The sequence below is a fragment of the Atractosteus spatula genome, chromosome 12, assembly GCF_055471065.1.
Source record: "Atractosteus spatula isolate fAtrSpa1 chromosome 12, fAtrSpa1.hap1, whole genome shotgun sequence".
Lineage (NCBI taxonomy): Eukaryota > Metazoa > Chordata > Actinopteri > Semionotiformes > Lepisosteidae > Atractosteus > Atractosteus spatula.
Window position 1 is genome coordinate 4,743,806 of NC_142717.1, and position 23,762 is coordinate 4,767,567.

Sequence of the window (23,762 nt, forward strand, 5' to 3'; positions counted from 1 at the left end):
ACTTCATGTGAAAGAACAGGCTAACAGACTATTGAGAAAAGTTAGTTTAGAAAGATGTATTAGTCTACAATACTTATGAAGACTGTAATAATTAGACCATTCCAATATACATTTTTACTGTTATGCAGTGATGTACTACTTTTTGTACAAGGGTTCACAATGCAGGTCCTGTGGAACCACTATCTGTTATATTTTAATATTAAGTTGGTTTGAAACACTTCCAAGATTTTAATTTTTACTCAGAAGTTATTAGAGATTTATTTATGAAATGCAATAGTGGAAAAGCAATCCACAATATCTTCAGCAACTAAAAACGTAATTCTTAAATGAGTCCAAATTTTAATCTCAAATGAAAAGTGAAATGAAGGGGGTGAATTATGTGTGATGCAAGACCTCAGCTTAAACAAATTCATGTGCGTGGTTCACCAACAACACAGCTGAGAATCCCTTTTGTGAAAGAAGTGAAAATGGTTTTCATAGGAAAAAATGAATTTCCTATGATTGTAGAAACACCTGTTATGCCATTCTTGAATTTGTAACGGTAAGAAAAATACATGATCAATATGACTTATTAAAATTCATTTAATTTGTTTTGCAAAAAAGTCAATATCAAAAACTGTCTAACTTAAAACCGAAGAATTACCATTTATTAATTTCACCTTTAGCAATGTACTGAAAGAAATGGGAAATTGATTTTTGTCAGGGCTACCAAAAAACAAAGGAAAAAAGCAGCAACGGTTCCATTTATAGTGTGGCATGCTGAGCTAAAAATGCTCTTATTCTCTGCAAAAGTTCTTTCTTCACACTGTCTGGTACAAGAGCTAAAAGAGAAAGAATGAAAAGAAACATTTTAAAAGGCAGAATAAAGGAGAGCACAGATACTGTACAATAACACATTCTGACAGAACCAATTACAGTAAAACTTTATTTTAATGGACAAACTGCTCAAGGGGAATTTTGTCTGTAAAATCAGAAACAGGAAATTTCCTGCAAAAATGAAGAAGTTAATTATAAAATAAGGTTAAAATAAACAATATAGGTTTAAAATTCAGGAATATTAAGAGGTGCCGTATAGGGGTGGGTCAATTGTGAACAATGGGTATTTGTGTTTCGTATGTTTAGCCAATTTTATACAGTATTTTTACAAAATGCAATAAAGAACTTCTATATATGATAAAGTACATTTTATTGACTGTCTAGATTGCAACTGTCAAAAACATAAGTCCAAAGATCCAGAAAGCATATATATTTTTTCATATTGTTTAATTGTTCTGGAGCTTATGTACAAGAACAAAGACCTGTCATTACAACAGCAATATTTTTTACTTGTCATTATAAAAATAAATACAAATGCAATTTTAATACAATTACTGAAAGAAAAATGATAATACCTCTTCCTTTTGGTGTGATTTCTGCCACCAAATCTTCCACTGTGACATGCTCCAGTCCTTTTTCCCCGATCACATCTGTAAAATAACCTTCCATTTTAATATTTTTCAAACAATCAAGGCAGAAATGTATTTTGTTTTGAGAGGATACTTGTGAGCCACTCAAAATCAATATTGTATTCTCCAATTCTAATACACCTGTACTGTTTTGTTTGCCATTAAAACTTCTCTGAGCTGTTTCTTATAGATCGGTTTATTCAAAGTGTAAGAATGTCTGCTGGTGTGCAACTCCAATTAAAGCCTAATTTAGAAAAAATGATCAGGCCAGTAGATCAAAATTAAAAAGCAATCTGAATTTAACAATGCTAAACTGACAAACAAACTCAATTGACATACCTTTACAGTGTGCTTTTAATTGGTCCTTCCACCCACATTCAATAAGTTTCGCTCTGAGCAACTCCTTGAGTCTGTATAATTACAAAATTGGTCAGTAATTGTAAATCTTACGGGAATAAAGAAGGTTGCTTAACTGTCAATCAGCTTCCTCATTCAATTGCCTAGGAGATGTGGAAAAAAAAACGATAATCCTATGCTAATTGCTGGGCAAGCACTATGCATGCTTACAGAAACAATATTAACCATTTTGTAGCACCTGTTGCATTATGAAAAGCATAAAAAAAACATAAGGTCACTCACAAGAACAGACCCTTTGGGATATCATGCCCATTTCATTGCTATAAGCACATTTTCCTGAGGATCTCATCCAGTTTTCTAGATCCCAGGAAATTCAACAATATTGTTGGATTCCTAGTTCCATTTATTGACAACTTCTGAGTCACCTGTTCTCATACGTAATTGCTTATCCAGTAAATTTCCAGTTATGCTACTGGATCCCTTTACAAACAGGTCTTGAAGTACTGCTCCTGTTGTGACCTCGCCAGTACCATCTAGGATATCAGACGCTTGTGCCAAGTCCCATTTAAAGCTAAAATCAACCTTGTGCTTTTCTTTGAGGAAATTTCAGTTCCACCAACGTCCACAATCTTCAACAAACGTCTTTCTATTGCTTTGCTTAGCCCTGGTTTTACGTTCCTCGATTTGAAATGGACAAGTCTTACTAAATAACACCACCCGCTGGCTAGTTCAGTCACTTCTCCATCTTGATAATATCCTTGATAATGCCACTGCTTCATTAGCGCAATTTGCCATTAGACCCGTTTATCTCCCAACTACAGTGCAACAAATGTCCAACCAGTTTTTACCTGCAGGTGAAAGCCACCGCGTACTGTAATGCGCCTCTAATATACCTTTGATCATTTCCAAACTCGGTTGCACTTACCGCTCTCGCTCGCCCATTTCAATTAGTTTCTGGTTAATTGTTGCTCTCATTTGTGCCTCTTTACTCATTTTCTTGTAACGTAACCTGAGACAAAGAACACTGTTAGCACGTAACCACGTCGTGGAAACCTGGGCTTGCTTCTGCGTTCATTTAAAATGGATAGTTTTCTGAACACGCCCGATTCCTGCTCACGCAACAGAACACATCCTTTACTTTTTTATTTGACAATATTCAATATGCATAAACGCCCTTCGATTATGCCGGTAAAAAGTCAATTAAATCGAAATAGCTAATAATCACTTAGTAATCACAGACAACAGATCACACAACTTAACGATCGCACTTGATTTCTAGGTACGTCTCTTACACTGGAATATTACATTGGCATTACGGATAGAAAGTTTATTCGAATACTTTTTGGAATGAAATCTTTTTTAACATTATATTTTCACATTTTGACGTGAAAACAATATTCTCCAAACCGGGTTTCCTCAACACAGTAGCAGCAATAACAACACTGATATTCTCACAGCTTTGTAAACATGGCCCAGACACGATTGTTTGCTTTAACCGAGGATTTGATTTGATTTTCAAAACGTCCAGACAACGTGGACTTGAAATTATTCACGTTTGTTTTCTGCCATATGACCCCACATTTGGCTTTGCCCTTTTTTCGACATTATATAATTTGTCATAACGGTATCAACATGTGAGTTGACATACAGATTCAATGCTTCTTTATGAAGCGTATATAAACATTTTTTGGTAGAGACAATGAAGCAAACCTCACCAAAAACCTTCACAAGGCTTTACTGTCGCATTCAGTTAATTTGCTGTTCTTCTCTCAGCTCTCTGGGAAACAAACCTGCATGCCGCGCCTCCAAATTTTATATTCCGTGCTGCAACTTGTATGGAAGAATATAGGTTCCTAGCTCTAACCGCTGCACATTGGGAAACTGAGTTCTACATTTAAGGAAGTTATGTAAAGTATATTTAAATGCTCTTTTTTTGCACACAATTGAAGAAGACAATTGAAATGTTTGTTTTCCTTTATATATTTTTCTGTCCAGTGTGGAATTTGCCTCTGCTTGTTCCTTTAAATGCAGCTCTTGTTGTGATAAATGAAAGCAATAACAGGCAAACAGAAAGTTAAAATCAGAAGAAAATAATATAAATGTTAATACCTTTTTAGCGGTTCTCGCCGTTCTTTTAACTGGTGTTCATCAATATGTGACCTTTTTCTAAATCTTTCACGGCCTCTCGTTCGCAAATTCATAAAATAAAACTACAAATCCCACAACACCACAGGGCACAAAAGGGTCCTTTTCATCATAATTCCGAAGTGGAACAAACAGGAAACGCGTGGGGTTTTGGCATAATAGAGAATTTTCAGTAAAGAAACGCAATCCGCTATCAATTTAGACAAGTACAGTTTTCTATAGTTTCATTACGAAATGGCGGCTTCAAATTACTCTTTGAAAGTAAACAGGCAGCTACTGGATCCCAGCTTTGAAAGTTACAGGTTGTCTCTCGACCCTTTACCAATCTACAACATTGAGCTTGATGCTGGTAAGTCCATTTAGAGAATTGAGAACAACAGTAAAATCTTGTGGTTGTATATAGGGGTATTATAGATATGAAGAGTGTAAACATTTGTTTAGGGAAAACAGTTGTTTTTTTTAAATGTTGTCTGCTGCGCTGTAGTATTTTTTATTTTTTACAAAATTGTGGTCTAATAATATGGTGTTCAACTTAAAAGTTATCCTTTATTCTTAAAGTCTTCATATGTTCTTCGAGAAAGAACCACAAACTTCTTGTCTCCGCAATTACACTAGTTTATACCTTTATACTACAATCTTAGTATCAGTCACCTGTTTGTTTACGTTGATTTTACTCAGATTTTTAGTTAGATTTTAGTCTCTGAGACGGAGACAAAAAGTTAAGCTCATTTGGAGACAAGGAGGGTTCTCAATTTTTTAACCAAATTAGGAATAATATCGATTTATTGTTCAACTACACACTTACATGTTTTGCAGTCAAGCATTGCCACGTGACAATTAATTACAGGGTGACTGGTAAATGATATCCAGATATGTTCATAAGAAAATGAAGTTTCAACCTTGCTCTGTACTTAAATTAATTTAACCTTGCAAAACAGAACACATTTAACTATTACTAAATTATACATCTAAATATATCCCTTTAAAATGTACTTAGAAGGCGATGCATTTTCATTAGATGGCAATTTTGCTAAATGTGCTGATTAACTGATCAATATGTTCAGTCACCTGTCCTCTGAGTATGGCATGTATTATCTTTATTAGGCATAATTGTTTAAAATACAATAATCAGAAAAAGTATAAACTATGGAAATCTGTTTTGATGAAGTTCTATAACTGGCAAAAAAGTGCAACTATACACATGTACTGTATATGAATTCACGAAATTTGATTTTTTGCTACAAAGAAGCATGTATTTTAATACCTGTCTTTTGTCACTGTAAAAAGTCACTTTCATTACATTTAAAGTGCTTTCCTTGTGATTTCAGTGATTCTGTCTTTGAATGTCTTGCTTATTTGAAGCATCATCTTGTTGCTAGTGCTTCATGTGTTACAGATAAAAGAAAATAAAGCCATTATCCCTGGCTGTAAAACCTGAAGTGATGGAAGAAGCTGAAAAAGACAAATAGTCAAAAGAATGCAAATAGCATTGCCTTGAATTTTACCTTTTCTGCTGTAGCAAACCATAGTATCTGACTGATGATAATAAAGATGCAATATTAGTTTGACAATTTTATTTTAAGGTGGTAGCAATAAAGAGTTTATGGCAATTATCTGTGCCTTAGAAATGTGTCATAAGCTTTTACGTGTAATGTAAAAATCCTTATAGGAATTTTGAAATTCCATAACAGTTTTTGAGGAAAGAATGAATTCAGTAAACTCTGGAATGCAAGGTTCCCTGCAGGTAAAAAGAAAACCTAGGGCAGCTGATAACCCCCATTCCTCCCAATATAATTTTTGTGTATGGCCTAAGATGAATGTTTTGACCAAACTCGGGTTCCCTCTTTAAGGAAGCTCCATAGAGTAACTATGATGTAATACTGGTACTGGGGGACCTCCTTAATATTACCTCTTTATCCTATCTTTATAGGCAATATCCAGTAATTGCCTACTCTTATTCTTTGATGAGAACTCCTCTGCCTTTCCTGTTCTCTGCTGATAAGCCTTTGGCATCATAGGATGGCTATGGCCACTACTCTTAACAGCATTCTTCAAATGCTAAACCTGAATTGGCCAATGACAGACCTGTAGTACTGTTGTGTTTGCAGGTTTTTAATGCAGTTCCACTCATAACTCTTTTTCCCTGTTCCCTGTGTTTTGGAGACTTAAACAGACTTATAAAACCAACTGGACTGCAGGCCTCTGAGATCAGGTGTGGTCAGCGTTGATCTGGACATTTGAGTTGCTAAATGATTTCATGCTCACATTAGAGCTGTATTAAAAAAAAAGACTGGCTGACATAAGTGGATTAGAAAGTTAATGCTGGTATTTCTAGCTGCTATGGGCTCATTGATCCAGGAATATAGTTCATTTGTCTATTTTTGGAGATCTATGTTCCAGTCATTGAAAAGTTAATGGAATAATAGGAATTTGATTAAATAATTCACCATCTCAATCTGAGATGAAGCCCTTTCAGTGTCACTGGGTGTTTGTATATCCTTTAGCTGTGACTGTTTTATCTTTCATACTGCCTGCATAGTTAATATGCCAAATATGTATGTACATAAGTAAAAATCCATATATTCTAAAAGAGTTTTGTTAAAATCTGTGATCTGTACTCATCTAACCGTAATGCTAAGGTGTCCTAATTTCTAACAAAAATTACCCATCTGGAGCATATTGTCTGTGTTGCATTGGTCTAAACCCCTGGGAGGAGAGAAACTATTTTTCCCTTCTAGGTAGTTCCCTTATTAATGTTATTTGCAATTCACTGAGCAGTGCACCCTAGATAGAAAAAAATATTAACATTCACAAACATTCACAACAGTTGCAAAACTGTACTGAAAATATAGCTGTTCTTAGCTCACGGATGCCCCAAAGGCTTTTACAATAATTAGAGCAGATGGAAGTTGTACAGAATATGAAATTCCATTTCTATTTGCAATTCCAATATCTCTAGACATTTTTTTAAACCTACACAACATTTCCTTGGACAATATTTTGTAAGAGCTTTGAATGCACTGTACCACTTTAGTCTCCCTGATGTTGCCAAGATCAGTTGATTCAAACTATACGCGTGAATGATGAATTCGGCAGTGATTCTACATTTTGAGTCCCTGGTTTTGATCCCTAGAATAGACTCAGTCTCTGGCTCTTGAATCAAAATTACTAAAGACAGAAATTTCAGAAAGGAAGGAAGTTCCTTGAACCAGGTTTAGGCTTGATTGCCACAAGATGGCACAAGTGCAATACAAATGATTTTGTCATCATGAATGAAACGGCTTACTCAGTATTTTCAATTTTCATAGGATTTGGAACTAAAAAAGATTATGTGGTTAGTTGTTAACTTGTAATTGACTTATTTTTAATAATACCTGTTACAGATGTTAAATATTTATACGAGTTACATTTTTTAATTGCAGTTGATCTTATGTTAATTTTTCCATTGTTTAATACTTCACGGGTCAAATTGACTGCAGCCGAATTTGACTTTAAATATGAGGCATTATTAAAAGTGAAAAGGGATTTAATTTACATTTCAAGCGTTGCATAAGGTCTCCATAAGGTAGTCATTTACCCTTGGTCTTAAGAACAGAGCTCCTCTCCTGCAGTCTAACTATATTGTTTCAGACTGGTGATAGTGCAGTCTATATAAGAAATGTGGTGTTCAACAGAACAAAATTGTAGATGGGGGGGAAAAAAGCCAATCTTGTTTCAAAGTGGCAGAAACCTCTTTCTTTCCTAACTTCTTAAGTGCCTCTTTTGTTAGTGTTCAGCACTCCAGTGAAAAAGTACCATTTTTTCACAACATGAAACATTTTCTTTTTCTTTGTAATGAAGGGGACGGGGCTAGGAGTTCTGAACTCCTGGTCGAAAAGGTTGTGGGTTCACATTTCTACAGCAGACACTGCTTTTGCACTCTTGAGCAAGGAGCAAGGTGCTTCATTGCAACCCCACTGCGTAAATTCCTCCTTTAATGGGGGTAACTGTGATGGACTGTGTGGGTGAGTCATGTCCGTCCAGTGTGCGTAATGCTACAGTAAATGGGCTCTGGCCTAATGGAGTTTTCAATTTAACCATGGACTTCACTTCCCAATGACAAATGGAGTAGTAGGTTGTGTTTCTTCTCTGAGTGATAAACTGCTTGGCATATAGATAGTTTATTGCTCGTTCTCATGCAATATACACAGTATTAGTGCCTATGACTCAGTCCTTAGCCTCACCTGAGCTCTTGAACAGTTTTTAATTTGTCAGTGCATGAGTGTTGCTTGCACACATGTGATTCTGAGGACTGAATGGCTGCCTGCCTGCGTGGAGCTACACTGATCAAGTCCTAGAATCTCCACTGCTTCCTGTGGACACACCCTTAGATGACAACACTCCCACAATTACCGTCACCATGCTGCTCATGTAACAGTGTTTGTCTTACAAGCGAGGACGCGGCATTTGTGATGTGGATGCCCAGCTCCTCGGATTTGAGCTGTATTTGACATTTATAGACGAGATAACGTGGCATCATGGGCTCCAAGAATAATGAAGAAGCATGTTGTCTTGTGGGATCCTACATCTTTAACCAGGTGCAAAGCAGGCATCGTAGCTACATAGATTGTGTTGTTTCCAGTGGTGGCCACACTAGAGCTGGGCGATAATTCAATAACGATAATTATCGCGATATAATTTTAACAAAAGTTCGATAAATGTTCGATATATATGTTTATGCTTTGCGCATGATATGCGCATGCGCACAAAATACTGCGTGAGTGCGCGTGCGTGTTGCAGACCGGGCAGCTAACAGATTTGTTTAATGTTTCTGCTGTTTGGCAAGTGTTTGTTGTGTTCTTAAAATAAAAAGTTGTTTAATTTACCAATTAACTGTCTGGTTTCTTCAACTTTCACTCAGGGAAAAAAAAATCTGCTTTTCAACTTGAAAGAAATAATGATTTGACATTTATCGTGATAATTATCGATATCGACTGATATGAAAAAGTTTATCGTGATAATGTTTTTGGCCATATCGCCCAGCTCTAGGCCACACACACACTCCCAGCTTGTGACTTTCACAGTAGGCAGACCTGATGATGGCACATGAAGAAGCATAATGAATTCACCAGTGTCATGGCGGTTCAGTAATGTGTCCGTACACTCCCTGCCAAAAAGATCATTTTCCTGATGCTAACCTTGTGGATGTGTCATCATTACGGGCCACGTTTCTTTTGATGTTCGGTGGATTTAAAATGCAGAAGGACTTTCTCGGTAGGGCTTTTAATGAGTTCCAGTCTGCTTTCAGCTGCACCCCTGGATATTTTTTAATGGAGTGATGCGCACTTCTAGGCCCTGGTTATATGAAGGATTTTTACTGAAGTGCCTATTGCAAATTCAAACCAAGTAATTTCTTGCAGCTTTTCTTCCCCTGATAAAATCCTCTAGTTTCATAAGTGGTCACACGGCTGACATTTTTATTCTGTTTTGGCCCAGTTGTTGGTGAGCCACAGGGTCTTCTGGGCTTTTTGTTCTGGCTGAATTGTTAATGATCTATATGATCTGAATTCCCACTGTGTCAAAGTCTTGAGCTTATTTATGAGACTTGGGAGGGCTGGAGCTCTCAGGGACTAGGAGTCAGTGTGAATGGTGAGGTAATTTGCGAAATGGTTTCATTTTCTGTATTAAAAAATAATAAGTACGTGCTGCGATCTGAAATAGAGCTTAAAATGAAGCGAGTGAAGTTACTTTTTCCCCCTTTACATTAGTCTTAGTGAGAGGCCCTGAGGCGTAGTGTTGGGCTTTGCTGCCTGGGGCCCCGGGTTCGATTCCAGAGCTGGGATAGCTGTCTGTGTCGAGTTTGTCTGTTCTGCCCATATTCAAATGTGTTTAATCTGGGCGCTCCAGTTTCCTCCCACTGTGCAAGAACATACTGCTAGGTCAACTGCAGCCAGCAGCCATATCACCCTGCAACTCACAACTGGCAGCCCACTGAAGCTAAGCAGGTGTGAGCCTGGTCAGTACCTGGATGGGAGACCTCCTGGGAAAAACTAAGGTTGCTGCTGGAAGAGGTGTTAGTGGGGCCAGCAGGGGGCGCTCACCCTGTGGTCCATGTGGGTTCTAATGCCCCAGTATAGTGAGGGGGACACTATACTGCAAACAGGCGCCGTCCTTCGGATGAGACGTAAAACCGAGGTCCTGACTCTCTGTGGTCATTAAAAATCCCAGGGCGTTTCTCGAAAAGAGTAGGGGTGTAACCCCGGCGTCCTGGCCAAATTTCCCATTGGCCCTTACCGATCATGGCCTCCTAATAATCCCCATCTATGAATTGGCTTCATTACTCTGCTCTCCTCACAATGATAGCTGGTGTGTGGTGAGCGTTCTGGCGCACTATGGCTGCTATCGCATCATCCAGGTGGGGCTGCACATTGGTGGTGGTGGAGGGGAGTCCCCATTACCTGTAAAGCGCTTTGAGTGGAGTGTCCAGAAAAAAGCGCTATATAAGTGTAAGCAATTATTATTAATTAACTGGCTTCTGGGTAAACTGTCCCTGGTGTGTGTGTGTGTGTGTCCTTGCCGGGATAGGCTTGTGCTCCCCGGCGACACTTTACTGGATTAAGTGGTTAGGAAATCGATTCGTTTTATTGTTTTGTTAGTTTTTTTTCCCCATGGATGATATGTTTATTTAAATATATAGCAAAATAACATAAGCTTTTAATGTTTTATGTTGATAGGTGATGACGCTATCAACTAAGAATTCAAAATGTGTTGTATTTATTTATGCAGTCACTCGTAATAAATGCACGGTATTTGATCTCGCATACGAGTGAATTCAAAGGAGATGTTGTGGATGGAATGTAACCGTTCCCAAAAACATCTCGTTTGATCAGCTCAGATACAAGTGACGCCACTGAGGCCAGGCCTGGTTAGTAACGCAGCGTAGGGACTGGAGATGTGTGGATTGTTGTTAGTGATCACTGTCCCCTTTAAAATATTTTTCTGGTAAATGGTAAGGCTTTAGGAATTTAAGGTTTGATTTAAGTGTGTAATGATATATGCAGGAGTAATGTGAAAGCTATTTGATTTGAATAGCTAGGGGGTTTAAAATGACTTTTTGTACACTATGTAACAAGGCTGCTGGCTGTGCGGTGTACTACTAACAAAATGATTTAGGTGACTTATACATACACAGTGGCTGAAATGATGTATAGTCTGTACGTTAATACATTTATAATAAATGATGAATTGCTTTGCAGTAAGTCAATCTGTCAAGGGCACTACTTTTATATCTTTATATAACTACCTCTTTAAAATTCCAGAAGTCTTAACGCAGCCAAGCATCTTTCTTGGTTATGTCGCATCATAATTAAGAAGGCATTAGCATTTTTGAACATTTTGTGTACTAATCAATCATGGTAGAGTTTGTGGGACGATTCTCTAAGGCAATGAGCTGCTCAGGTTTTGTGAATTAGTTGGCATGTATTTAAGTTTAATTAGCATCTGTTGGTGGGATTATTAGAATGCCGAGAGCTCTCTCAGATTCTTCAAGAATAATATAAAATAGAAGAAAAGTCTGTCTACAAGTTTGTAAGACCTGTGATTTGTAGGACCAAAGTTAAGGCCCTGAGAGCACATTTAAAAAAAATAAACTCCTCACACAGAAGGATACATCTTTAACCCTAGTAGTTCTTAATTTACGGTTAAAAGTAGTCAAATCATTGGAAATACAGTAATATGCATCACTAATGGGAAAACAGGAAATGTGTGTTAAAAGTTTAAGAACAACGTTAGAAGTTAATGTGTTTTGTGTCTTGCCTTTATAAATATCTGCTCCTATAGTTTAGCTGTTATAGTTTGTATTCAGCTGTGCAACAAAATATGATAAGAAGTAGTTCAGGTGGGGAGCTGCGTCAGCATGCGTAGGCTGCAAAGGAACAAGTGAAAGGTTTATTCCGTGCTGAAAAGAGAAGAAAGAAAACGCAACGTTTTGGCTGTGGAGCCTTCTTCGGGTGTGAAAAGGCTCCACAGAAATGTTGTGTTTTCTTTCTTCTCTTTTCAGCATGGAATAAACCTTTAACTTCTTCCCTTATATAATAATAAGGTATTAAGGTCCGTTAAATTAAATTACTATTTCAAAAAATATGAATGCCTTTCATACAACAACATTTGCAGGAAGAGATTTAATTCTTTACTTTATGTTTTTGGACTTTGTTGGGAATGGCCCTGACTCAGTAATGCACCAAATTTTCAGCTGCAGAACTTTTAATTGATAAATCGGCACTCTCTGAGGGCGAGTCCTGCACGATAAAGGAACTCTGCAGAATCAAATAATTGTTTAATCTACGTGGTACAAAACATAATAAAAAGGAAACTCAAAGAGATGAGTCTTGTAATAATTTGTGTTTTGGGATTTGGAAAGACAACAGATGTGTAGACTGATATAATCAGGAGGGAACACCATTGATAAGGAGATGGATTGCACACCCTCAGGTTTCAATCACAGGCTTAGAACGTTCAAAACCTCTTATTCTTTATATGGCAAAGCATGAGCACAGATGTGTTGTGGTAATGGCTCAGATAACAGCAGATAAGTTGGAGCCAGACTCCGGATTGCTTTGTAAATCAATATGATAAAATACAGGGTACCAGTGCAGATTCTTAAGAACAGGAGTGTTGTTTTAGCTTGCCTGTTCTGTACACATGCTGCTGTGCTTTCTTGTTTTCTAGAATTTCGTCTCACAGGCCAGCGGTAATCATACTCGTTCATTAAAAAGCAACGATTAAGTCTGCGACTGGCGCTCTCATGAGGTGTACTTCTGGCTGGTGGTCTTTCAATCATCTTAGACGACATTGCGCAAAAGTGAGACTTTTCTCAAGCTGCAAATTCAATTCGGATTCAACAGTTCGGTTTTAAAGCAGAAATCATATTTCTAATAAGCATTTCGGTAACAGCGGCAATGTCTTACAGTGTTATTTTATGCCAGGCATGCCAGGTTGCACAAGGATAACTTCCTTTTATTTCTTTTGCAGGTGTGGCTGAGGTCAAGCTTCGGGATAATCAATACACCTTGGATCACGTGCGTGCCTTTGGCATGTATAACTACCTGCACATTGACCCCTGGTACGAGGACAGTGTGTACTACGTTGACCAAATGAACAGGGTGCTGAATCTCACGGTGACGCTGGTAAGCATTTTAAATGGATGGCGTGTCCAGATTTGGATTGAGAGAGTCAAGGCGTACCCTCTCGTCTCAGATCTGCTGTACCAAGTGTGGTTTCTCCTCTTAACTCGGTGCATGTAAAATAACATGAGAAAAACCTGAGCATGGCTTTTCAGTCAACTTTATTGTGAGCGGTGTGTACGATTAACACTAAAGCTTGTATATACCCAGTGGAAACAGGGCAACTCATGTGCATGAGCCACAGCCATGCACGCCAGAGGGTAATAAACATCACTGCTATCTCATTTGCCAGAAGGGTAGATTTAAAATAAGCAGCTCACCGCCCTGTATTCTGTCAGTGATGTGTCCTGCTGATGTTCATGGCAGAGGTGCAAACTAATATGTCCTCTGAAACTGGAACCACCTACTTCCCATTAATGCTGAATGTGTGAAGCATAAACAGCTCCTGCCAGGGCCGGATTTGGGTGTTCGTAGGCCCTAGGCTCTTTCACTCCGAAATGTGCAAAAAGAGGGGTGAATGCCAATGTAATTACGTCGATTGACATGATGCACTTTAAACTATTGTAATGACCGGGGGATTCGCACAGAATGAAGCTCGCACATCCCTGATGTGCTGGCAACAACACGTTTATTTACCTCCACCTATGGGACTTTGACAGACAGAGACTGAAACTCCTCAGAGGAGTTACACACACACACAGGGTAAGGATTGAGGAGGGGGACTTCAGTTTATGGTGGGTTACAAGGACAAGGCCATGTCATACCTTCTTTCCTAGGGCAGAAGTTTCTGCTCAAGCAGATCACTGGGTATTTCCCCCCCCCCCATTATCATTACACTATAGTGTGGATGCACTCTGATGCCTCATTTGGGACAATAGTTTCAGTATTGATGTCTGTGGTGCTAAGTGCTACTGTGATGCACTAAGTGTTTTGCAAAGATCTAAAGGCCTCCTCAGCTGCCAGGGTCCAGTTGGCCATAAAAGGATGTTTATTCCTTGTCAGCTCTATCGGACGATGGCAATGATGATAAAATAGAGAATAAAATGCCCGTCATAACTGATGGTAATGAGGAATGCATTTACCTATTTCTCATTCACAGATCCTGGCCACCTGCTGTTCTTGTAGTTTTGAAATTTAAAAGGGTTACAGTTTCAATTTCAGGATTAAGTCTTCATCTCAATATTTTTCCTGCTTTCTAGGAGGTTAAAATCTGAGATTTGGGCTGTATGTGGAAAAGCATCGACCTGCCATCTGTTTTGAGAGTGAATGTGAACCAACAGGATAGTGTTAATATCCGTTCCCCAGTTTTTCCATGTTAATATTCTCCGCACAGCTCTCGTTCTATATTAGTTAGGAAATAGTTGCTGTAATTTAACTTTTGCTGCTTGCCTTTTCGATTTAATATTTATGTTTCCCTGAAGGAAAAAAAAAGAAGATCTGTAGCAATTGTCAGGTTTTATGAAGCCGATGCAATAGTGCTGGAAAGCAGCCGGTGAGGGAAGAGACAATTTCTGATGTAATAGCAGCGGTTTATTTTCCAGCCAGTATGAGCTGCACATTAAATGTTTGAGAAAAGTATTAATTTCACCAAAATAAATTATGCATCGTATTTTAAATAAAGGTTGTTGAGCACTTAGGCACTGCTTTTCTTTTCACGTTTTTTTAGTATGCAGTCAAACTGCGTAAATGTATTCATATCAGTGTATGAAATAATACTATAAATTGCATTAATTGCAAAAAAAATTGCAGCTTTTTTGCTCTTCAGCTTGGTCAGCTAAATCAGATTGTTTGCTTTTGGGAACAAAGCCTAAAATCTGTTATGGATCATTTCACTAATTGTGCTTTCTGGCATTTATTTGTAGCTAGCAGTTCATTTATGTCTGAAGCCAGTATAGAACTTGCAAATCACCCAATTCTGTGACATAGATATGTAAACCTTGGTCTCGCCTCGATCTGGATTAGAATAAGCCACCAAAAATGCTAAAGTGAAAAGGTACCTTTTTGAAGCAGGGGAATTTGGTTAATTTCTTTGAAGACATCTCTAGTTCCCTAAGATTAATACTAATTTTACACATTTAAAGAAAACGTGAATGCTCAAAATGATCACTTTGATAGGTGACCATGTCATATTTAACTCCTTTCATCCATTGGTGGGTTTAGTTTGAGCCGCCTTGTTTGGATTAAAAATATTTACTTCAAGAAGTGTACAGTAAGCTTTCATAAATTAGAATAGAGTTTATGGTGCTGATACATCCAGCCTTGTTATTATACAACACACTTAAAGAGGTTTTTTTTAAGAACTCTTCCCCTTTTGGTTTCTGAAGGTCATATCAGCATTACAGATACTGTAGGATAATGCTGACCATAGGACTGTGGCATGAAATGGGGAATTTTTTAAAAAGAGTTTCTAGAATACAAATATTGGAATAAAAGCAGGCTTGGGGAATGTATCTGTGTGTGTTTTGTGCCTGTGGGAGGATTTCAACATTGTGTACACTATGCTTAAAAACTTTGACAGGCTTAATCTGCTGAAATCCAAGATGCTACAGTATATTGAAGTTAATCGTCCTGCCGACTCACCCGTGATATTTGTTTAAAAATTCACTTCATTTCAAAAAGTTTATTTTTTGTAATTTGTCCGTAGGGAGACAGGGGTTGAGGTAGAAGTTACGTAAATTAACTGGAGACTGTTATACTGAGCCTACTTTTCATGGATAAATACACATGAGGTTTAGTACCTTCATAGTAATTTGTAATAGCTCTTCTTTCTAGCACTTCACTATTAGTTTGCACATGGCTAGCTAAAATAAATGAAACAGTTACATTTTGAAATGAGATAATGCAGTAATGAAAGTTGTAAATTAACATACATTCTTTATCATCTTTAGTTGGTTTATAGTCCAGTTTTTACACATTAATTTACTCTAATGAGAGGTGGCGGGGTCGCGCAGTGGTGACCATTACTAACTGGACCTGAGGTGCTGTCTGTATAGAGTCTGTATGCTCTCCCTGTGTTCGTGTGGGTTTCCTGTGGGTGCTCTGCTTTCCTTCCACAGGCCAAAAACATCCAAGCAGGTTAATTGGCTAATTAATTAATTGGTTAATTGTTGCCTTACTAAAGAATGCTTGTTAAGAAGACTTCTTGTGCTTTCACTTTAAATCGCTGATTCATTTTGTTTTCTTTTCGTAACCTGATTTGGTGAAGGTGAAGACAACATTAATTGTTCTTCAACTCTGTTGCCTCAGAAAGTTAAACTCACTGATGCACGAAATTAAGGCCTTAGTGCTTCTCTCACTGATATCACTTCAGACTCCAAGGTGCTTTCCTGACCATGAAAATCCCAGGCAACTTCAGGCACTCTAATCCTCTCTGTGCTGGGACAGCTCTGTAATATCCTCTAGGAACTCTCACTCACAATCAGCTACTAAACTAGACAAATTCCCTAACCAGCAGTCTCTGGACAATAGTGGTCAAACTGCACTATACAGTCCTCATGTACAGTACCTGTATGTGGTGGTGTATGTATATTGATTCATGTAGGTGAATGGAAGTTTTAAATGAAAGGTTAATAGGGGTCAATTCAGTAAAGCCCTTCATAATATAATATAATTTTCATATAAACAAGGAAATTTGGTCACAAAAATAGCAATTGATTTAGTTATTAGTTTCACTTCTCAAAAGAATACCTTCTGCTACTTTGTAAGTATAACCCTTGTCTACCATAAGTGAGATTCTCGTTGCATTTGATTTAGACTTTTATTGAATTGGATGTTTCTCTTTAGTATGGTTTTGTATGCATCATAATTACATTTATTATATTTGTAAACTTGGACGTTTTTCTTTACAGGCAACAAATCCTCAGTTGAATGCCTAAGCAAATGTGCTGTTAATGTGTTTAAAGTAATTAGTTAAGTAGGAAGGTCTTTGGCACCTGCAAAGTTTGCTAATTGTGTGCTTTGAAAATGGTATGTAGTCATTAGTGACACATAAAAATCTTTCTGCTGCAGGATTAATGATTTTCAGCCTTCATTTAATAAAAACTGTAAATGGCCCTAATCCCTTGTGAATAATATGTAGGCTGGCTAAATGGTGTGCCAGTGTACCCACTATTATTGCTCCAATTTGCCTACTGGGAAACTGGAACCTCAGAGTCCAAACCTGTAGCACAGGGCTCCAGAGCTGCAGAGTGTGCGGTCTGTATCATTTAGAACAAATTAGTATTTATAAAGCTTTAATTAGTCATTATAATTTGAATTTTTACTAATTATAATTAGCAATTCTAATGTGCCTGCAATTGTACAATACATGTTCCACAACAGCTTTTTCAGATCTGGCAGTAAAACACTAACCAAAAGACACAAATAGAAACTGTGGAAGGGAATTTCAATTTAAAAACGGGAAACACTCCTTTACTCAAAGGGTTGTGGGAGTATGGAGCAAGTTACCCAGCCATGTTGGTGACAGTTGGTTACAGTATTTTATCTGGGATTTGATCTGACTAATACAAAACATGGAATGAAACCTTGTCTCCCTTATGGGTAAAAAGACTGATTTTTCAATCATGACAAAATATCATTTGAAAAAATCAAATTTGCATATTTTATGTAATGCAGACATTAAACTTTGAACCAGGCATCTTATCTACAACTGGCTTTGATCATCACCCATTAAATGCATAACAATATAGACTACTATATATAAATACAAATTAATACATGAAATATTTTTCAAATCGCCTCTCCTCCAGTGTGTGTGGTAGAAAGACATGGCTTTGATTGAATGTTTTTAATTTCTCATTGATGTGTTTGCCGAATTTCATTTCATTTCCTCATGTGTATTTGGCTTGGCCAGACTGCAGTTATTTTACCTGTATTCTGCAGTGGAGTGAATTAATTGAACTGGTGTGTGGAATTTTGATCATGGATAATGTTTTTTCAATATTCTTCACACTGATGGTCCTGAATATTTAGTTCTGCTTTTGTTGTGGAAATCTGCACTCAATACATTAAATCCTTTTGCTGCCCTGCAGTGAAACACAAGAAAGCTTAATGGCCTCCTGAAGCACTTCATGAATGTACTCTGTTTTATAAAGGAGTACTTTATGTAATTAACATTTCCCTATTATTTATTTCCTTCTTGTCTTATATAAGGCAGGGCTCGGAATATTACGATCTCTTCAACAACGGCAAAATAAAATCAAAGTTTTACTTAAAACATAAGCTAAAATAAGTGGCAGATGTTCTTTTTACCCAGGGCAGAGAGCTGTGCAAAGAATGATATAAATAACAGACTGCTTCCGAAGGGTAGTCGAATAACTCTGTGGCAAAACTCCATTTCTAAATCCCTCGCAAAGATCCGTGGGGTGTTACAGCTTCTGGAAACTCCAACTGAAAAGAATATCCAACTAGTCCACTTCTAGAATGGAGCACTTGCTCACAAAACCCCGCTCTACTGACTGATCGAGTGAAAGAGCAAAAGTCAGCTATTTTGTAGGGCAAGTTATTGGTTTGCTGTTCCCTATTAGCACTGGAACCAGACAGAACCAGCTGTTGACAGCTTGTTTGTTTTTTTTTAAAATCCCAGGACACTGCTTTGGGAAAACCTAGGGAAGTGTTCAGGATCCCGTCGGACCTCAGCACGTGCGAGAACCGCCTGTGTGCCTCTTTGAGCTTTGTGTCCTCCACCTGGGTCGCTCTGTCGGATGGAACCGGCAAGCTGTGTCTCCTGAGAACCAGCAAGAGAGGGGACAGTGCACATGCGAAGTGGGAGGTAGGATTCCTCTGTAGGTCTGAAGGCTGCGCAGATACATTTACCAGGCCAGCCGACAGTGTAATTACATCCCGGAGTGTTAGAAGAACCACGAACCATTCTGAGTTTTCAAGCCACACTGTTAATGTTCACTACATGCCCTAAAAAATCCTGACGGAGCAATAGTAGAGTCCTGTGGCAGGCTGAGAGTTTTGCTCAAAGCTGATTGACTGACAAAAAGCAACTCCTCGCTCCAAATTATGAATTGCTCTGTGTTTTGGAATGTTTCTAGGGATCCAAGGCACATATTATAGGTCTACTCGAATACGTTCAGGCTTTGCTTTGGAATGCATTGCTTTTTTCTAAAACATTTAAATATAATAGCTTAATAATGGCATTTTATGTTTATAAGAGGGTTGCCAAATGATTAACACAGGTTATATAGGTGACCTTTTTATTGCTATCTTGTTTTTGTAGACAAGACTCCCTGTCTGCTTTGATTGTGAAAGTATATTAAAAAATTAAAGTTCACTTCAGGCCTGTATTTATATACCATACTTCTAACAATACACATTAGAAGCAAGCTTAGCTTTGAATAACTGCTGAGAATATAACCAATTTTATAAACAGATGTTACACTTATTTTTGTTTGCTTGTTTCGACTAATTATTGTAATTATTATCTAAACGGAAAAATCTACGTATTTTCTTGTTCTATGAATGTGGTTTTCTTTCACACACTGCTTTTTCTTAAGCAGTGGTTTAGATTTATGATGATTTAACATCAGCAGTTACTAGCAGAATATTAATTTGATAACATGACAGGCATGATAAAACACTAACACAGGACAGGCTAAATGATAAGCACACATAGAATTTTAAATTAATTAATCCTCTGTAGCCTGAGGTCAGAAGAGCTCTACATTTACGAATACGTACATTTTGAACTGCCATGGAGGATACAAAGCAGGGCATTAATCATTCTTTCCTTTTTATGTGATCTTATTATGATCTCAATGGGATATAATAATCATACAGGTTACCTCTTCAAAGCAGCTAAGCTTAATAACAAATGTATAATCTCACTAATGTCTCAGTGTGTATTCTATTAAATCTTTCTATCATGTGGTGGCCATTTGGTTCATTTTCTGTATTATCAGAATTTTCAGTGCCGTCAGAAAAGGTCTGTGAAAAAATGTGCTATTGTAACCATATTCAATTGATGTTAATTTCTGTTTTATTTTTTCCAAACATGTATTATATTTGTTTTTCACAGTGCAATATAGATATATGGACATCTACTGTGGTAACCATTTTTAAAATGTGCATTTCATACAACATTAGTTCTCTGAGAAAATAATGAGCATAATTTTACTTGCTGATTGAAATCAGAGACTGTTATTTTTTGCCAAATGAAAAATCATTGTCATCAGATGCTGGTGTGAAGCAATAGTCTATTACTCACAAACCACAGAGGACCACTACAGTGAAGCTGTGTGGGCGTCAGTTTGAATATTTGTGAATCTGAAGACACCAGAGAATAATCTTTAAAGTAGAATGGTTAACCTGTTCTTAGATTTTTACTCCAAATTGTCACTTAATTACTTTAATCTTATCTGGAGATTCAAATTTTATATGGTTGAAGCTCATCGTGGTTATCGAACACTTGTCTGATTATTGAAATGTCCCCTGCACTGGGAAACAATCAAACAGATGGTGTTCAACTAATTGTGATGTTTTGTCAAACGAAATGCCCTGAGCCCCTCTTAAATGTAGCCTGGAGTCTCCTGTTGCCATTGTTAGTGTGTTGCTGCATTTACAGTCTTTCTATACTTTAGTGTTTAGTGCATCCTCAGACAAAGTATTGGAAATAATTTTTACCATATATGGCAAAAAGTGCAATTATATTAAGCAAATGTGTCACAGTGTAAACACCATTCATTATTACAGAAAACATGCAAAGGCAAATAGTACATTGCTCAGAACTTAACAGTTTCCATAATTCGGATAAGTTATTGGGTTGCAATTGAGCTTTTTCAGCTTCCGTGAAATACGATATGGCCTCAATGATGATCATACCAGGACATTTTGAAGGGCAGAATATCTTTGTAATTGTCCCATCAGCTTCTTTATATCCCAAAAACATTTTCTCTACACTGCATAGAAATCGGCTATGTACTTGTGATTTAATATAACGCTGAAGCATGAGTCTCTTCTCGCTGGAATGTACTCCTAAAGATGGATCCCAAGCTCTCTGTACTTGGTGGCAGACAGGGCACCTTGAATTTCGTGTTAATCTGTGACACTCTTAATTGAGATACACCGCCATGCTACAGTACGATCTGCTGTCATGCTGTAGCTGCTGTAGACTAGTCAGGACTCTTACATGGCTTTCCAACCTGCCATTGACTACTGCTAAAGAACCCAAAGTTGTGTATAAAAAGCTAATTTATCCAGGTGTTTAGATTTCCTTTCAGCAGGGGTTTCTGAGCAACCACACATGTTTTAGGATTATTTTGCGCTGGCATGCTTCTTACTGTTCTTGTAGAAACATGAACACCTTTTGGGTTTTGTTTGCCACTTCTATTGTCAATAGTACCGGTTTCACAAACCCTTTTCTGGGTCTTCAATATCACACTGGTTGAAATGTGAATGTGAATTCAGGCTGCAGTTTGTGAAAATGAGTCGTTTTCTTTTGCTCAAACTTTGATTTTTATACACCTACTTTGTGTCGTTTCCTTCCCAGGTGTCATTGTGGACGCAACAGATTTCAAATTCTAAGTTTATATCCACGAGTATTTCTAAATCTGTACCACCAAAACAAAGAGTAGAAATGTGTTTTTGTTTTTTTTACTGCCAATCGGAGTGACTCATGTATTGTATTGTTTCTTTCTCATGTGCCTGTAAAATATGTTTTCAGATTTTGTTTAACCAAGATATTGGGGAGCCATTTATCATCATTAACAGCCTTTCATATGTGAGCACTGGCACTCACTCAGTGGAGGCTCTCCTACTGCGAATTGAGAAGGATGAATCGGATGTAAAAGGCAGTGGGTTTTCTGTATCACTTGAATGGCTCAGCATAACTAATACTGGCAGACAGGGTAAGTACCTCTTAAATGTCATTTTTGCTGCTACATTACATTGAAATGGATATAGATTTGCAAAATGAGGGCAGGGACAAATGCATGTGTCTCTGCAGAGACCTGATTCAAATTACAGACTATAAAAAATGGTGGTGGGTGCTTCTGAAGTTAATCAGTCTGTTCAAGCAGCTATTAAGAAAATGCGCTATGGATCGGTGAATCTTAGTACACGCATAAATAGGAGCAAAGGGAGCATGCCTCTGTGGACAAATAATGTTCCTTGTTAAGTACCAGATTGACTTAATGATTTTGAAACATTATATACAAAACTTTGTACTACGCAAGATCAATTATTTAAAACAATGATTTGCATCGTAAAATTAGCTACATTTTTGCATTTTGGTAAATAAGGCTTTATTCTAAAGAGCCATTTTTAACTAAAGCAGATACAGGCTGGAACTTTATACAGGTCTATCTTCAACTGGCCTTACCACATTTTGCAGGTTTCCAAACAAGGATATTTGTTTCTTTACTAAATTTGTTAAAAGGCAACTCTGATTTGGCTAATTTGGTTGGGTGGCCTCATTAGCAGTTAATATATATTGACGCTGATTTGGGATACTTCACTGTCCTTCCTCTAATATCATTGGAGCCTGTCCTGTCTTACTCAGGAAGATGATGGGGCTTGGAGTGCTGCAGCTGATCTAGTCAAGTCCTTATTGCACAGTGCTTCTGTCATACAGTAGCTGTGTATTTCTTTCTTAGGCGTCCCTTGGGTGGAAACGTCCATGAAGGAGGAGGAGGACGCAGGAGGGTTAGGATGAGGTTGTGGGGGGCTTTGTGTTTGACCATTTAGTTAATATTTAGGTTTTGAAAATTTGAAACTAACAAGAAGTGTTTCACAGGAGAGTTTTGACTTTCTACAACTGATTGTCCTCTGTGGTGGTGCATAATGTGTTTGTGGTTTTGAAGATGGATAAATGGATAGCTGTGCTGGATGCATGTGTCAAGTGTTCTTAAAAATGCGTAACGTGCACTGGGTGAAGTGTAAAGAAATAGCAGATTTGTTTGCGTTGTGAATACTTGTGGTGATTAGAGTATAGCTGTGCAGCTGTCAATTAGAATGAATAGGGCCTGTAATTCCACAGTGGGTTTCTCTGCCTGTCAAAGCCAAGCATCCATCACAGCAAAAATAAATCCTTGTTTCACATAATTCCTTTAACCTCATTGGTGACAGACACACACAGATTCTGATATGGAACTTACATGTAGTGACTGCATAAAAATTAAATAAAGACCTTTTAGACACTTGTATTTGTAAAAAAACAACAATGAATACTTAGTTACTCATAATGAATGTAATTTAAAATGTTGCAACTAATGTTAAAATTCATTATAAGGAATAAAATATCAGTGCTATTGCTAATTGCTGATATGATACTCAACTTAAGAGTAATATGCTTCATATATTATAGTTGTGAATGGCTGGCTGGCATTAAACAGAATCTTTGTGAAATACTGTAGTAGCTACAGTATGTATAATTCTCTTTTTCATTACCTAATACATATTTACTACTGTGAAGTAGTGAGATACCATATTGAGGGCATTTTGACATACAGGGTTAAAAGCTCATATGGTAATTCACTTAATCATGCGTAGCTACAGATAAAGACAATAATATGACCATAGTACAGTAAATTTCAGTTTTCCATGCCACAATAATGGAGGATACATGTATCCCACTGTGGCACCAATGCGACTAATCCAGTTTACCAGTATAAATTAGAAAGATTGGTGGTACGAATACAGATCCTTGCGG

The 23,762-nt window shown here is 37.5% G+C and overlaps 2 protein-coding genes across 2 annotated transcripts in view; one reads left to right on the forward strand and one right to left on the reverse strand.

Annotated features, from left to right (window-relative positions):
• Positions 1-566: 566 nt before the first annotated feature.
• eny2 (ENY2 transcription and export complex 2 subunit) lies at positions 567-3,616 on the reverse strand. Its single transcript, XM_088929253.1, has 5 exons — positions 3,518-3,616; positions 2,728-2,811; positions 1,785-1,855; positions 1,392-1,466; positions 567-821 (listed from the first exon to the last, which is right to left on the reverse strand). The coding sequence occupies exons 2-5, from the start codon at positions 2,793-2,795 to the stop codon at positions 745-747; spliced, it is 291 nt and encodes a 96-aa protein (XP_088785379.1). The 5' UTR covers positions 2,796-2,811; positions 3,518-3,616; the 3' UTR covers positions 567-744.
• Positions 3,617-4,078: 462 nt separating this feature from the next.
• Positions 4,079-23,762, forward strand: part of nudcd1 (NudC domain containing 1) — a 60,074-nt gene continuing 40,390 nt past the window's right edge. Inside the window, exons 1-4 of the mRNA XM_088929594.1 lie at positions 4,079-4,296; positions 12,957-13,111; positions 18,693-18,878; positions 21,777-21,960. Of these exons, the coding sequence (XP_088785720.1) occupies positions 4,182-4,296; positions 12,957-13,111; positions 18,693-18,878; positions 21,777-21,960 (640 nt within the window). The 5' untranslated portion in view covers positions 4,079-4,181. The remainder of the gene's footprint in view (positions 4,297-12,956; positions 13,112-18,692; positions 18,879-21,776; positions 21,961-23,762) is intronic.

Excerpts from the sequence above, each read along its gene's own strand:
- eny2 (XM_088929253.1), bottom strand. The coding sequence starts at position 2,795 with ATGAGTAAAGAGGCACAAATGAGAGCAACAATTAACCAGAAACTAATT. Across the intron at positions 1,467-1,784 it reads ATTAAAAGCACACTGTAAAG|ATGTGATCGGGGAAAAAGGA; the intron begins GTATGTCAATTG and ends GTTATTTTACAG. Across the intron at positions 822-1,391 it reads AATCACACCAAAAGGAAGAG|CTCTTGTACCAGACAGTGTG; the intron begins GTATTATCATTT and ends TTTCTCTTTTAG.